Raw genomic sequence first — 17,140 nt, forward strand, 5'->3', positions numbered from 1 at the left:
ATTTACCTCTTCCAGTAGCTGTTCGACATACTCTAGCTTGTTAACGACATCAGCATGGTCAGATTTGGCTTGTTCCATTTCTTAGGTGGTGGCAGCTAGAGTCTCTTGAAGTTTATCGATCTCCACTTTGATAGCTTGATCAGTCTCATCTGTCTGTTCCAGTCGTTCCTGAGCCTCCAGTTCTAGCTGGTTGATACGGGATTGCACACACGTCACCTTGTGCTGGAGCTGGGATGGAATGCCACTTAGCTTGATGGTGGCGATGAGAATGTGACTCAAAGTACCTGTGATCCCAGCTAGGTCTTTGTGATTGTAGCAGTGGCTTGAGTCTTGCTTCATAGGGCTGTTTAGGCTCTCATCCAACTTGGGGAGGAGGCTAATCGTTGCAACACTTAGCCATGTTTCTAGGTCCTTCCAGTGACCAACAGGGTCTTTGGTATGAGCCATGTTTTGCTGCAGTGAGGGGGAAGACCTAAAAACCGACACTGACACAAAATAACTAAATAAATGGCAAACAGAAGTGTAATGTCAAGTTTGAGTTAGTGTTGAGTGTGGAATAAACAGATGGGTGTAGTTCTCAATTGTGATCCTGTGATCCTCTGGTGTGTGTGCGTCTATCTTGTAGTCTCTGTGGGGACAGTCAGTAAACACACACAGTTAGCACAGTTAGAGAACAGAGGAAGAGAAGAAGAATGAGAAGGAGTTAAGTAATAATTGGCTGCTTCCAGGTTCCTAGAGAGAATGTTCCCTTTAGCTTTTGTCAAGCATGAGGCGAGAGGATACTTCTAGGCTGGAATTTAGAAATGGGGAGCTCTAAACACCAGAACCGTGATTGTTGTTAAATTTCCTCTGAGGTGCAAGAAAGTGCTATAAGAACAATAGCTGTGCATAAGGGGCAACAAATAAAGGGTGTGAGGGCACTCATGACCATTTGCAATTACAAGTGAAATGACCTGGCTGTTGGCACCAATGACAAATGACAAATTCACCCATTTCAGAAGATTTCACCATTTCACAGCCACAGCAGAGTGTAACTCTCTTTGAACCCCATACGGGAGGCCATAAGACAACGGGAGTGATTGCTTTTGACACCTTGCACTCCACATGGGAACCCAGGGGCATCTCCTTTTTCCAATCTCATTGCTTTCCTGTGCACTTCCAACAATGTTGGAGTTGATTGAAACCTTACTAATTGTTTGAGTTCATTGTGCATTGTCAGCTATATGTTTAAAAAGTTGGTCACATAATAAAATAGGTGCATTTAAAGCAAAATGCACCTATTATGGCCTCTAGTTTGGGGTTCAGGGAGAGTTACTCTATGTTGTGGCTGTGAAATGGGTGTATTTCACCCTTGTGAAGCAAAGGAGAACTTTAAGAAAGTCTCACTGTCCTGTTGCTTCCTGGAAAAGAAAGCCACCTCATTTAATGCAGCTAAAATGATCTCAGGATTGCTCTGTTCACTAGCTGAATAATAACTAATTTCCTCCCAGGCTTCCCCAAACGGTCAAGCAAAAAGAAAGCCTGATCTGTTACTGATAAATGATGGACTGTAATACATGCGTGAGCCTTCTTAATCCTCTCACCAATGCCAATGTCTGACTGACTATTAAACTCTGTAAAAACTATAAATGCATAATTTGGCCAAACCGGAATTAGCACCAATGGGATGGACTGATGAGGTGGCAGGCAATATCATTTTTCATGTTTGACTCAACATGGGAAAAGTACGGATCTGACAAAGCTGTTCATTGTCAGCTCACAACTATGAGACCATTTGCCTAAGTTCATGAAGTTATTCTTCCATAATTATACCACTTACCAGAACCAAAAACTCACTTAGCGAAGGTATCTCTAACAAATAGGCACCAAGTTGCACAGCTGTTTTGCTGCACCCCTAAAAAGAAAAAGACATGCAGAAATAAGAATGATAAATGTACATTCAAAAACATACCAATATAAACATCCACATCTCTGTATTATGGAACACCCTGCCAACTCTGCTGAATGTGGGCAAATGAGAGGGTTTGAGAGAAAGCAATTATTTCCTAAGCAATATATGCTGCACATTTAAGGTGTGAGGATTCCCAATAGTGAAACAACTGCCCTCCCCTTACTTGAGGTAGAAACCAGCCACAAAATATTGTTCCAAACAAGCCACTTGGCTTGCAGAGATGGAAATGGTGTAGTTCCCCTAAGATTTTTCCTTACAAAACCTGATTAAATACCATGTACTAGGTCATTATAGGTTTGCACACCAGATCCAAATCAAGCAATTGTAGCTCTCAAAACATCCACTAATGCATTCTCATCTGTAATAGGCTTACTCAAGTTCAGAAAAAAAAAAGAAAATAGCTATCTTCAACAGGCATCCTGTCACAATCAGATCTACAACATTTTTAAAATTATGTATTTTGGATATTTTAGTATTGTAGTAGTTTTGATATTTTACTAATGTATTGTGGAGTTATACTTTCATAAATCTTTCTGTACTCCTCTGATTATATAATGGGGAATATTACAACATCATTGTAAATCAACAATGATCTGTTATAATTAAAAGCCTGATACTTACAATTAGAATGATATGGTCAATAATATGGTAGTATTAAACAAATTTTTTACTGATTCTATAAAACTCATAAAGTTATTTAAAAAGAACACAAAGAATGGACATCTCATCTGCCTCATTGGCAATGCTTATGTCATCAGAACAGGGTGCTCAATGCATCACAGTTTCCATTGAAAAACACATTTTGCAATGTTTTGTTGGGACTGAACCATTCCTGGTTTCATATTTAATAAACACATATTTAATCCTGTGCTGCAAGAACTATAATTGAGTCTCATGGGAACACAGACCTCTCATTTAAATCTCAGTTGCTTAGTTAAAAATGCTGTCTTCAGACGTGAAGACATCATTGACACGTTTTAGTCTGTCCCACATAGATGCCTGACATATGGCAATAGACGAATTACCATGTTCGTAAACATTCAGGATAAGTGTGCATCAAGGTGCATCGAGGAATAGCACAAACACTTAAATGCTATTTGAAAGCTCCAGCACAAAGGAAAAATAGACAATTTTTATAATACTTTTTTGGTGCTTGTATAGCACATATTACAAACCATTTCTTTGTATAGAAAACAGATTTTTACATTCTCATTTTGTGTTTCACAGAAAAAAGTAAATAATACATGGTTAAAACAATTTGAGTAAACCAATTAGTAAATAACCATATTAGTAGATTATTTTCCATTAATGTGTTTTTACAACAAAACCAGGGACATTATATTTATAGGAAACTCTTTTCTTCCATCCCTCTGTCCCTTTCTGTCTGGCATTTCTCTCTGTCTTTCTCACTCAAATTTGTTTTCTCCTTTCGTGCCTCAATCCAGCCCCTCCCTCTCCTCTGTCCCCTCTCTCTCTCTTTCTCTCTCTATCCCTTCCACATACCTACTTGCACACACACACATTGCCTCCTTTCACTCTCACTCTGCCAGTCTGCAGTTCAACATGTTGCCTGAGCGATGCTGCGCTCCACAGTGGAAGCCATCCTGCCGGTGTATCGGCCGTGCACCACAGCCAGAGAGTCAGTTGTCCATCTGAAGGACCTGTGTGAGGAGGAGCACGACCCTCACAAACCCCAACCACTATACGACAGAGAGGAACACAACACTAGCTCCATGTGGAGGGAGGCCATCCGTAAGAGGAGCTACTTGCTTGAGAGAAGCTCTAAGACTGGAGGAAATGTAAAAGGAGGAGGAGGAGGAGGTGTGAGTGGCCGAAGACAGAGGTCCCCAGACTGGCTGTATGACTCGTACCATCGTATGAGCCAGCAGCACCCACTTATTGTTTTTCTGCTCCTCATTGTGATGGGTGCCTGCCTAGCTCTGTTGGCTGTTTTCTTCGCCTCTGGGCTGGTGAGTGTTTGGAGACTGGGGGGAAGGTGACTGGGTAAAAAGGCAGAGAGAAATGGGAAACATTATTTGAGTTGGATTTAGGAGAGAGCTTTGTTGCTACTGTACTGAGCAAGTGACACTGGAAAAGGTGTAGAGTTATACATTGCTTATATTTAAAGGGTTTGTAAAACAGTTAATCCCGATACAAGTTTAGTGGGATTTATTCTTGGTGTTTTTGTTTGTTTGTTTGTTTGTTTGTGAATTTCTTGTGTTTTTTCTTTTTTGGTTCTCAAAAGCATTATACTTTGTATAGAGTTTCAGCCAATCAGTATGTACTGATTGCGGCAACCATATGCCTCTGTTTATCTTATGCAGTATGTAATGTCTCTCTTTAAAGCACAAATTCAATGATTCATGTAAAAGTCATAAAGCAGCAGCAGGGAATAATCAACATCTGGATGGAAAGTGACCATGTTTGGAAAATCAACAGACATAACCATGGGTAATTAGGTGGAGCAACTTAAGTCGAAACTATTAACCTGTCAACAGTACAGCTGTTTGCATTTTTAGCTAGTATTTAGTGTAGGTCAGTTGGACCAAAATGGACATTTCTGTGAAATGAAACATATTTTTTGTATGATTCTACATAATGCAAATAATAATAATGTGATAACTATTACCAGCTTCAAAAGAATGTAGCACTTTTATTCCAGCTTCAAAAGAAACTAGCACTTGTTCATGTTTATTACATAAACACACACTCAATATATATATATATATATATATATATATATATATATATATATATATATATATATATATATATATATATATATAAATAAATATACTAAACTAATATATATATATATATATATATATATATATATATATATATATATATATATATATATATATATATATATATATATATATTAGTTGAAGTCAGAATTATTAGCCCCCTTTTGAATTTCTTTTTCTTTTTTATATTTCCCAAATATTGTTTAACAGCAAGGAAACTTTCACAGTATGTCTGATAATGTCTGATATTTGTTTCATTTTTACTAGAATAAAAGCAGTTTTTAATTTTATAAACACCATTTTAAGATCAAAATTATAAGCCCCTTTAAACTATATTTTTTTCCAATAGTCTACAGAATAAATCATCTCTATACAATAACTTACCTAATTACCCTAACATGCCTTTTTAATCTAATTAACCTAGTTAAATGTCACTTTAAAGTGTCTTAAAAAATATCTAGAAAAATATTATTTACTGTCATTATGGCAAATATAAAATAAATCAGTTATTAGAAGTGAGTTATTAAAACTACTATGTTTAGAAATGTGTTGAATTTTTTTTTTCTCTGTTAAACAGAAATTGTGAAAAAAATCAACAGGGGGGCTAATAATTCTGACTTCAACTATATATATATATATATATATATATATATATATATATATATATATATATATATATATATATATATACAGTTGAAATCAGAATTATTAGCCCCTTTTGAATTTTTTTCTTTTTTTAAATATTTTCCAAATTATGTTTTACAGAGCATGGAAATGTTCACAGTATGTCTGATAATATTTTTTTCTTCTGGAGAAAGTATTATTTGTTTTATTTCAGCTAGAATAAAAGCAGTTTAAAGAAAAAAAAAAAACATTTTTGGGACAATTATTAGCCCCTTTAAGCAATTTTTTTCGATAGTCTACAGAACAAAACATTGTTATACAATAACTTGCCTAATTACACTAACCTGCCTAGTTAACCTAATTAACCTAGTTAAACCTTTAAATGTCACTTTAAGCTGTATTGAAGTGACTTCAAATATTATTTACTGTCATCAAAGATAAAATTAATTTGTTATTAGAAATGAGTTAGTAAAACTATTATGTTTAAAAATGTGTTGAAAGAATCTTCCCTTTGTTAAACAGAAATTGGAGAAAAAAATAAACAGGGTGGCTAATAATTCAGGGGGGTTAATAATTTTGGATTTCGTACTAATAATACCATCGCTGATTAATTTAAAGATTTTTAAAAGCAACTCTACCATTTGTATAAAAAGCTGAATTCATATGGTGGATATATGAGCAGAGTGCTGCCATGCGGTCAACATTTGAGTCTGCGTTTACATTTTAATTTAGGATCACATTTTTCATACTTAAAATATAAATATTTCTCAGAAGAAAATATAATTGGTATATATTTAACCTGCGTAAATAAGCTCTAAGCTCTGAATTAGTAAGCAACATTTCATAATGTGAAATCAACCACTGTGTAGATACACACTCTTTGTCTGTTGTCCTTTGACTGCTTGACCTAAATCCCACATCACAATGGCTGTTGAGGCTGCCTCATGGTTGCTCTCTGTGACTACCATAGTTGTGCAAAGCTCACTGATTCTGAAGAAAGGAAGAAAGAAAGGAAAGTAAAAGATAGAAAGAAAAGCTATAGAGCACAATTGCACTCTCACAGCATTTTTTTTAATGATTGTATTCTGAAACAGTAATAGTTTGCTCCCTCAGTGTCTGCAGGGCTAATGTCCCCTTGCATGTTTTGTGGCATTTAGTTTAAGATCATGGTTATGTGATATGGCAATTGCAGGCTTGTTCTTTGGCCGCTGTGATACAAAAGATAGGACAAAGCTAACATAACATCTTGATGTTGTAATGGGGACAGACTCACCTACATCCACCTTGACAGAAGTTTTCTGCAATTTTAATCAGGGTTTCTAATTCTTATGTGTTTCTGAAAACCGGTCAACATCAATTATGCATGACTGTTTGGCAGTTTTCCCATGCTATTAGTGGTTATGTCTTCTGGATATGATGACTTCATTGCTGGATTTGGGGGCAAAACTGGAGATTAATTTAAAGAGAAAGCAAAGTTGTGGCAGATGCAGGGCCGTGTACATCTAAATAGCACAAAACAATTGCCCAAAAAGCTTTATATTTATCAACCATTATTAACAGTTATTATATTTAAATATACAGCATTTCTTCTTGAAATCTATAAAAATCTATCGATTTTATAAAATATTCATAAAAGTACAGTTCCAGTGAAATTTTTTCATTAGACCAGATATTATTCATTCTGCATAAAATAAATTTCACTGTGACCTGATTCTGTAAAGTTTTTAGTTACTACAATAGTACTGTAGCAAAACCATATTTACTATGTTTATATCTGTGTAGATGAGTAGAAAATATAGAAAACAGATTGATATCAATTCAAAAATTATAAACTATAACAAATACATGCATATTAATATAATGAAGATTCATCATCCTGTGACCATATACTAGGATTTAATGTTAATAAAATACATTTATGGTATCAGAAGATCCTCATGAATCAAATTTCATATAAATAGGCTATATTTCCCTTTTTTGTGTGTCAAACTCAAGTGCTTTTGCTCAGTGAATGAGCGCTAACCTGCAAATTGTCCATCATTAAAACAGCACCATATATGTTTTCCTCAGCAGATTACAAATTTAGTTGTAGCTATATGGGCAGTCAATCGAGACGGGGCATAGTTATGAAAGTTTGAGCAGCGCCAACACAATTTAATCACATACTGTTTTTTAAAAACATTAATTCACTAAATATATTTGTAAAATGGACAGACAAATAGTACAGATTTATTGAAGCAAAAAAAAAAAAAAAAACATGAAAAAAAGGGCATGTACCTCTAAGGCATGTGTCCGACCATCGTCATACCATTTATTTTAGCTGTGTAAATTTATTGAAGTACTGGAATAGTTTAGTTTATGTTTACTTTTTTTTTTTTTTTTAATCAGGTTGCTTGTTGCTTATTTTACTTATGATATTTATAATGCTAAGAGGACAACCTTTTCACAGATGCCCTTTTCAAACTATAAAACAATAGGAGGTTATTAGAGGTTGAATAGAGCTCAATTCCATTCAGGTGTATTGCTGGTATGAGTTTTTTATGTCCACAAACTAGGGTTGGGTATCATTTGGGGTTATTTCGATACTTTAAAAACGGTACCGGTGCCAAAACGGTGCCTGAACCTATACTTTTGAGCCACAAAATTATGGTGGATGACTCTAGAAAAATCTTTTACTTGACAAAATCTTTTAAAAAATAATTTTAATAGAACAATATAATTAAAGTTTAAAGTAAATATCAATTCATATTTCATATATTTGAATTGCATTAATATATTTCCTTTGATAATTTGTTGGTTAGCATGAATTTAAGATTTGCGTTATGAAATTACTTTAGCTTACTACTAACCTGTGAGGCTGTCATCAAAATACTGAACTCCTAGGGTTGTGACTATGTTGACATGGTTATCAGTAATCTAATGATTTGCCTTAATCTGAATAAGACAATAATATGATTCAGGTGTTTACATGAGTTGCTTTTTGAATGTTCCTTTCATGATCCCGTTTTACATGCTATAGTACATAGACTAACGAGCATTAATGAAGGACTGGTGGAAGAGTTGTCTTTTAATGGAATTTGATACCACACGTTGAATGGAAGGAAAAAACCTCCACATTTTGCGACGCAGGTGTCTGTGGTCCTTTAAGGTAATCAAAAATCACTGTTTACATGGTAGTCTAGATGCTTAATCAGAGAATTGTCTTAATCATATTAAAGGGCACCTATGGTGAAAAATCTACATTTTAAGCTGTTTGGACAGAAATGTGTGTAAGTATAGTATATAAACTGACATATTGGGGTGAAATGAACACACCAAGTCCTTTTTTTTTTCAAATTTAACAACATAAAAACGGTGGACCAATTGGAGCGGTTTTCAGATCGACCGCAACTTTACCTAGGAGTGCGGTCCCCCTGCCCACCAAAATTGATTGACAGCTGCTGGCATTAACATGTCCGGTAGTCACGTGTATAATCATATCATCAATAGAGGACGAGCGCAAAGCAGCCGGGAATAAAAGGTGTGTTCAGTTCGCTAGGATCATCAATCATCATCAAATGTGATCAAGAGTGAGTTTCACAAATTTAAAATGTTTTAAAACAGTGCACGTGTGTAATGAATTACAGCGATTCACTTCAGATGCACTTAATCAGCACAGCTGCGTGTCAGAACAATTATAAAGGAAGATGCTTCAATCGCGGTTTGTGGACGTTAACTCAGGTTTATTTTGTACATTAATATAAGAGATATCCATACAGCAGTGGATATTACCAGTATCATGACACATATGCTTGCAAAACGAGTGCAAAGCTTAACGCACTCTCTCTCTCTCTCTGTGTGTGTGTGTGTCTGCGTGTCTAAGCTATGTGTGTGTGTGTATGTCTGCGCTACGTTTGTGTGTGTATGTGTCTGCGCTATGTGTTTGTGTCCTTGCTGTGTGTGTGCATGAACTTTGTAATGACATTGTGTGTGACTCATTGTTGCAAATCCACAAAAAAATGATTGTTAAAGTTCTTACTGTAGTATTTCTCACACACGTTACATGAGATCTGCTTCCTGAGGCAGCCGAGGGCGGCAATGGCTGACAGGCACGTGGGAACGGTGGGCGGGGAGGACTAGCCTTAAAGGGCCAGTACAAAAAAAACAGCAAAACCTTTTTTCCAGCTATAATATAGACACTTCAAACAGCTATAATAAATAATCTGATGGGTGTTTTGAGCTGAAACTTCACAGACACATTCTGGGGACACAAAAGACTTATATTAAATATGAAAAAAGGGATAACCTATGTGCCCTTTAAAATCGGAGCATTGGTGTCCATGTATGTACTCATTGAAAGTGCCAGATGATGTCGCAAACTTTCAGAGACAGTGCATTCCTCTGCCTTTAAGTTGATTCCATGAGCCCTCAAATGAGTCATTAAGTTTGATGCGTTTCCCCCTTACACTTGTAAAGCATCTGCTTCACGTTGCTGTGTCAGAATTCTTGCTTGAAAAATGTGCTTTAAAACGCTTAGTTTAAGCAAATTTGATGAATCGAATCACGATCATGCATGTTGATCTGAAGAGAGTCGCTCTCGCTCACCGAATGCACTCTACTGCGTGCGTTGCGCGCGTCCGTTCCCTAAGCAAAAAGAACAAACGCCTGACATTGCCTATCTGTATTCCTCAAAGTTGTTTAGAATTAAATGTTTAGAGATGGTGTGACAATACGTACCTATGTGTGCTTTTGGTGCACCCCTTGATGCTTCTTACGTCCTTGTCGCAGCACCAGTGGCACCGAAATTAGGCACTGAATTTTGTATGCTGATTCGATCCGGTACGTAGCGGTTACAAAGGTACCGGTCCTATAATGGCACCGGGTTTCGGTACCCAACCCTACCACCAAATCATCTGAAGGGAACATGAAAAGTATTATTATCACCACGACTAAAATAATAGTGATTTATTATGATATTTAATTATGATAAAAACTGTATATATATATATATATATATATATATATATATATATATATATATATATATATATATATATATATATATATATATATATATTCAAGATGAATTAAAGTATCTTTTAAAATAAAATGGACACCAAAAAACAAATATAATTCAGGAATTAATGCATGCCAAAGCACACGTAACAACAGTGTTTACATTTTAGAGACATCATATCTCATTATATCTCATTTGCAGGCATCAGGGAGCCACTATGAATAATTGTAAATGTTAACCTTTAGATTGACAATAAGTGCCTTCGACTTAACACTTTTGTTTTAAAATTAACATGATTTGTTGCTGTTGTTTGTTTTTGTCTACAAGATTATAATGTTATATATTGAATATGAAGTTACACATGCCACAGTGGCAAAGGTTAAAGAGCCCCTATTATGAGTTTTTAAAAATGACCTTCCATATAGTGTGTAACACAGCTCTAAGTGAAATGAAATATCCAGCTAAGGCTTACATCTGAAAGTGCGCCATGTTTAAAACTATTGATTCTACAAAAGAGTCGACTCAGAGTGGTTCAAATGAATCATCTTGATAATGAGTCTTTAGCCGTGCAGGTGTGATGTAAATACATAATTAAGCCCCGCCCATTTGTGCGTGTGCAAACCCTGGAAAATTTAAACTCCCCCAGCCCCGCCCCGTTATGCTCAGCTGGATATTATTGGAAGTGCGAGGGAAAATAAGTGTTATTTTCCCTAAGATGAAACTGTGAAGAGTGAGTGGTTGAGGTTTATTTTTGCAAAAATACCTTAGCATTATAGCCCCGGCCTTGTGCTGCGTTCCCATCATTTTTCTGATGAGTGCTTCAGCAATCTACATGCTTACAACGGAGAATTTGTCGGCCGTTTTTTAAAGGAAGGATCAGAAAAGACTATTGATGTATGGGACATTGCAAAGCTTGACAGGAACTTTACAGTACACAGTTCATGGACAGGTTTCTTCGTCTATTTCACAAGCGTAAGTAAGTGTGATTAAAATGTTTGCCTCCATGTTTTCTCTAGCTTGCAAATTATGTATTTAATTGTGTTTTGTTACTTGTAACCACTTATAATGTATCTGGTTAACTCTTTATATTTTCGTCTAAAGCCACATTGAAAACGCAACACGTGCCGCTTTGTTTACAGATTTAAATGTGTTTGTGAACTCGCGTTCCACTGCCGTTTGTCATTCCTATGGCCACCATCAACTTTTCCTACACATGTGCAGTGGTCAAGTTTCAAAATAGTGTGGCTTTTGCCACTGTGTGCATTAATGCTGAATGTGTGTCAGTTTTTTTACTAATGGTTAGGACTAGAGCAATATGCTGATGTTTAACTGCATTGCTTTAATGCACTCCTGCATGGGGCTCACACACAAACCTGCCAACATTTGTCCCTGAAAATCCGGGAGACCGTGGGGGTTATGTTTGGGGGTGAGATATCTGAATAACAATGTTGAGAACTGTGACAGTACCCGGTAACTGCTATTTGTAGTAACTAGTATGAAGCATGTTTAGGGCTGCCGCTGTGATCGGATCCTGTACCAATGTTGGTGACCTGGGGGTTTTACAGACCTTACCAAAATGCTGATGATGTAAATGGTTGAATTTACGGCAGTTTTCTAGGATAAATAACAAAACGGGAGGGTGGCGGGAGATAAATCTGAAATACCTAAAAAATATGAAACCAAAATATGACCATTTTTAATGTATAATAGGGGCTCTTGAAGTACTTACCATTTACACTAGCATTCAATTTTAAAATGCTTTAGTTAATGACTGATTTAAACTCCCTTTTCGAAAGTTTGTGTTACAGTCTGTCTATGTAAATATGAAACACTAGCAAAGCTAAAATTTGATCTTTAGCATTTTCAAAACACTTTGTTTTCACAGGTCAAAGATGCCAGAGTAGTGTGAATGGCAGGCATATCCACAGAAAAATGTATGCGATTCAACATGAACATGTACTGGTGTAAACAGCACCTAAGGATGAAATCCTTAAATTGCCCCAGCTCGAAACTTGTGTCTAGTTCACACTACAGGATTTTAAGCAAAATTCGAGTCTGATTTTCATGGGAAGCTTTCCGACAGATTGGCTTTTGGTTGGCGCTCAGCAGTCTTTATTTGTGAATTACTGAATGATGCATCAAAGAGGCACAGTCGTGCATCGGTGACACCTCGCAAATGAAAATCCAATATCTTTGCTAAATGTTCTAGACCAGTCACATGGGGTCAGATGTAGTGATGCACTACAGTTAATCAGAGAACAATTCATGAGGTGTCTGGTCATTGTCTTCACACACTTAACAGAAATGTCTGTGATTGGCCAGAATGGTCATTGGTGCACTTGCTTCACCTTGCATTTACATGGGCACAAGAGGATATTATAGCCATATCGATCAGCTGTAGTGTGCAGATGAGCAATCGATCCGCTAACAAATCAGTTGATTGACGATAGTTTCAAATGCTCGTCAATTTCAAATCCTAAAATAGGAGAGATTGGAGAGATTTCAAATCCTGTAAGTGATGATGTCGTCTTCATACAAGCAGCCAATATTGATCAGCTTTTTCTGACAGCTCCACCTTTCAACATTTCATTTGCTGTAATTTGGGGGCTGGAAGAAATAGTTTGGTGACTGACTTTTAGTCATGTCATGTAATGTGTGACCCCCTTTTCTGGATCATTTACATAATGTTGCATAGTGTGAATTACCACAGCGATTTAAAGAGACAATATCATCTCATCCCAAATAGCAAGAACATTTGGGCCAACTGTGGGTGAGAGCTGGCACATGTGGTTGAGGTATGGCATGGCTAAACAGATATGGGCCAGATTATTACCATATATGTTATGCCATACATTCAGAAAAGGTGGGAATGTTCTTCTGGTTCACAGCTCCTTTTGCAGTATGTGGGCCAGATAACAAAAAACACATAAGAGCCTAGTAAGGCTCAGCTATGGCTGACATCGGTAAACATCAACTTCTGGCTGACTTAAAGATTGCATTTGGAAAACAAGTGAAACTGAACACAGGTGTAACGTTAGCAGACATCTGCCACACCACACCTCAGTTGCCAAGTCTACCCTGCAAGCTTAACATTCTTCCCGCCTGTCGTTTGCTTCAGGTAAGTGATAATTTGGCTTTCAAAGTGATTTTACTTAAATGTAACATTAGCGCTCCAACAGTTATTGCCAATTTCCATTGACCACAAAATACGGTTTGTTTATTTATTATAGATACATAGCAATTTGTGTAAATGCTCAGTCACGTTACAGTGTGGTTAAGTAAGGTTTAAAATAAAAGCTGTCCCATTAGGCCTAACATGATAGTGGAAGCCAATAGAAAAAAGTGTCTTATAATTGTAAAATGGACTTACAATATGGGTATAACGTTTCTGTTCAATATAGAGCTGAAACTCAACAACAAACAATTATAAATCGACAAATCTTTGTTGTCTAAGGGTCATTTGATATGTAATGTAACTGACTTCAATAACCCGGTTTGACCAGCATGGTGCTGTAATGGAGACAGTTTTCAGCTCTTCTGGGTTCAGTTCAAAAGAAGAAGAGACCTTTACTCTTATCAATAACACACTGGACAACAAAAATGACAGCACTTAATCATAGCGATGTGATAATGGCACAATGTAATCTCTGCAACCGTTACTTCAACCACAGTACGTTCATTTATATTTATACAATAAATTTAAAGCAAACATAATTACAGTATCAATCCTAAAGAAATAAGAGTGAAAAGTTTATAAGTTATTAAGCTGCTCAAATATAAATGTAAAGATAATATTATTGCATGTTTAAGTAGTTTGGTTTTCAAAGATTAACCTATGTTAGCTCTATTTTGATCGTTTTAACAGTTAAAAGGAGAGTTCACACAAAAATTTAGTTGTCATCAATTACTCTTTCTTCATTTGTTTAATTTCTTTCTTCTGTTGAACACAAAATAATATATTTTGAAGAAAGCGGCTTACAGTCTGTAACAACTGACTTCAGTATTATTTGTTTTTCTTACTATGTAAGTCAATGGTTATAGGTTTACAGCATTCTTCAAAATATCATCTTTTGTGTTTAGCTGTGGAAAGTAACTCATAAACTATGTGAACTTTATTACACATTCAGCTATAACAATGCTAATGCGAAACACTAAGGCAATGCCACAAGTGTTTAAGAAAATGGGGAAAATGAAAAATTAAGTCAAGTGCAAGCCACAAGATAATGACCTAGTAACTAGTGCTGGGGTTAATGTTCACAAAACTGGAACACTTTAGATTTGCAGAAAATTTTAAACTGATTTTAAACTTAACTGGGAGAATCATTGACAATTTATTGCAATTGTTTGAATAATATATATATATATATATATATATATATATATATATATATATATATATATATATATATATATATATATATATATATATATATACATATCCAGGTTGTATTGCTGATCATATTATTTCAATTCTTCTTCACTGCAGGTGCTGTCAGACAGAATCCCCTTACTCCCCTCAATGAGTTTAAAACATAAATATTTCTGTGGAATTCAGTCTACAGTATGTCCAGTCTCTAAAGAACTTTCCACTGCTTTTAACTCCACCAGCAACTTGTTCAAGCACTTGAACAGAAAGCATTGTAGGACAATACTCATCACCAAGGAGGACACTGGCACCAAGAAACAGGGCGGCCCAACTCAGCCTAAACAAGCTAAATTGAACTTTTGTGCAGAATTGGGAGTGAAGGTGTTTTCTGAATATGAAGAGAAGTCTAGCTGCTTATGCCATTCACATATCTCATCTTTTGCGCGCAGGATCGCATTGGGATTGCATATTGTGCCTGCTCACATTTCCCAAGTTCACCCAGCTGACAACCTCGAGTTACGCAGCAAGAACTGACAGATCAGCTTTAGGCTTTGTATGGAATATACATTTCTGTAGTCTAATTACCTCAGACAAACTCTGAACACCCAAACACTGCAGTGCTTTTTCATACTATGGATGTCAGTGGTTACAGGTATTCAGTTTTCTTCTAAATGTCTTCTTTTGTGTTCCAAAAAACAAAACCAAAAAAGACTAACAGGTTTGGAAGAAGAGAATAATGACAGAATTTTAAGTTTTGGGTGAACCCCTTTATGTTTTGAATATGTCAAGCTGCTGTGATCAACCCACTGTAATGTTTTTCAGTGAAAATTAAATTACGGAAAGAGCTGCAGCTTATTTTATATTTTTATAGATATATTTTACAAGTAATTTCAAAGTAAAGTAATTAGTAATCTGCTTTCTTTTTACATGAAGTAATCCGTTACTAATCTATTTACTTTTTACCATGGTAATCTATTTCTTTTTTAAAGTAACTTACCCAACACTGTATATTCATATACTGTACACTACCGGTCAAATGTTTGGGGTCAGTTTTTTTTTAAAGAAAATGATTCTGTTTATCAAGTCGGCATTAAAAAAAAAATTATAAATTCTTACATTTTTAAATATTTATTAAAATAGTAAATAACTGCTTTCTTAGTGTATGTAGTTTCAAATGAAATTATTACTCCAGTCATTACTGCTTTTATTACTATTAACATTTATAATAATAATATTAAGAAGAAGAACAATAATAGTAATAATAATATAATTAATATTACAGTTATTGCTGAAGGTTCATGTGAATCTGAAGACTGGAGTAATGAATCTAAAAATTCATCATTAAAATCACTAGAATAAATAATTAAATAAAATTTTAAAATTAATTTTTTTAAAATTAAATAAATTTTTTTTTTATTTTCCACATAAACATGTATTACTTGGCTCAAGCTTGGTGGAGTTGTGGCACTACATAGGTTCAGTTCTGGCTAAAAGGATGTGGGCCAATTCTGGGCCGGGGAACACTAACTGATCTGGGCCACATCTGGGCGACCCCCAAAATAACAATGCCAGTGACCTCCAATATTTTCTGAAGTGGTAATGAATATATAAACCTTGCTCACAACTGCACGCACATACCAATAGGCCCAGGTCTATTCATCGGTTAATTTTGGAGAACTGTACTTGGAGACTATCCTCCATGTTCAGTTGTGGCTTGTATTTTTTTTTATGTACATGAGTGCCGTAAAGGTTTCAGAGTGTCTAACCTGGTGCCATAAAATCAATGTGCTGCATCTTATGCTATTGTTGTGTCTTTAATAAAACGTGCAAAAAAAAATAAAATAGAAAGGCTGATGGCTTTTTTTTTTTTGCATGCTGTTTTTTAATGTTTATTATTAACATGTTAACAATGTTACCATAAACTACTAGTTTGTTCTTAAGTAGGTTATGGATACAATATGGTTGTTCTCGACCCCCATTTGGGAACCACTGCTTTAGTTGATTTTTATAGCTGTAGTTGGGGGTAGTGAATAAACAGATACAAACCAGTATGTGTTCCCCTCTCTTAACTTACTAAAACTTGGTATGAAAACTTAGCAAAATTGGTATACCATGTTTATATATGAACTGCCAACTTATCCAGCATATGTTTTACACAGTGGATGCCCTTCCAGCTGAAAAAGTACTAAGAAACATCCATACACACTCATTCACACACATACACTACAGCCAATTTAGATTATTCAATTCACCTATATAGCGCATGTCTTTGGACTGTGGGGGAAACTCAGAGGAAACCCGTGCGAACACGAGGAGAACATATAAACTCCACACTAGGCTTGGGTGGTATCCAAATTTTGATACTGTCAAACCTCCTCCCTATTTTACCTCGGTATACGGTATTACCGTGCATAGTATAAAAATTATAATGTAAGGTTCAGACAGCGTCACCAAAC

General features: G+C 35.6%; 1 protein-coding gene across 1 annotated transcript in view; it reads left to right on the plus strand.

The window, feature by feature from the left end:
• The first annotated feature begins 3,493 nt into the window (after positions 1-3,493).
• The window catches only part of adcy2a (adenylate cyclase 2a), a 184,493-nt gene continuing 170,846 nt past the window's right edge, over positions 3,494-17,140 (plus strand). The window contains exon 1 of the mRNA XM_056474969.1: positions 3,494-3,921. Coding sequence (XP_056330944.1) covers positions 3,529-3,921 — 393 coding nt within the window. The 5' untranslated portion in view covers positions 3,494-3,528. The remainder of the gene's footprint in view (positions 3,922-17,140) is intronic.

This window comes from Danio aesculapii, chromosome 16 (assembly GCF_903798145.1).
Source record: "Danio aesculapii chromosome 16, fDanAes4.1, whole genome shotgun sequence".
Taxonomy (NCBI): Eukaryota; Metazoa; Chordata; class Actinopteri; order Cypriniformes; family Danionidae; genus Danio; species Danio aesculapii.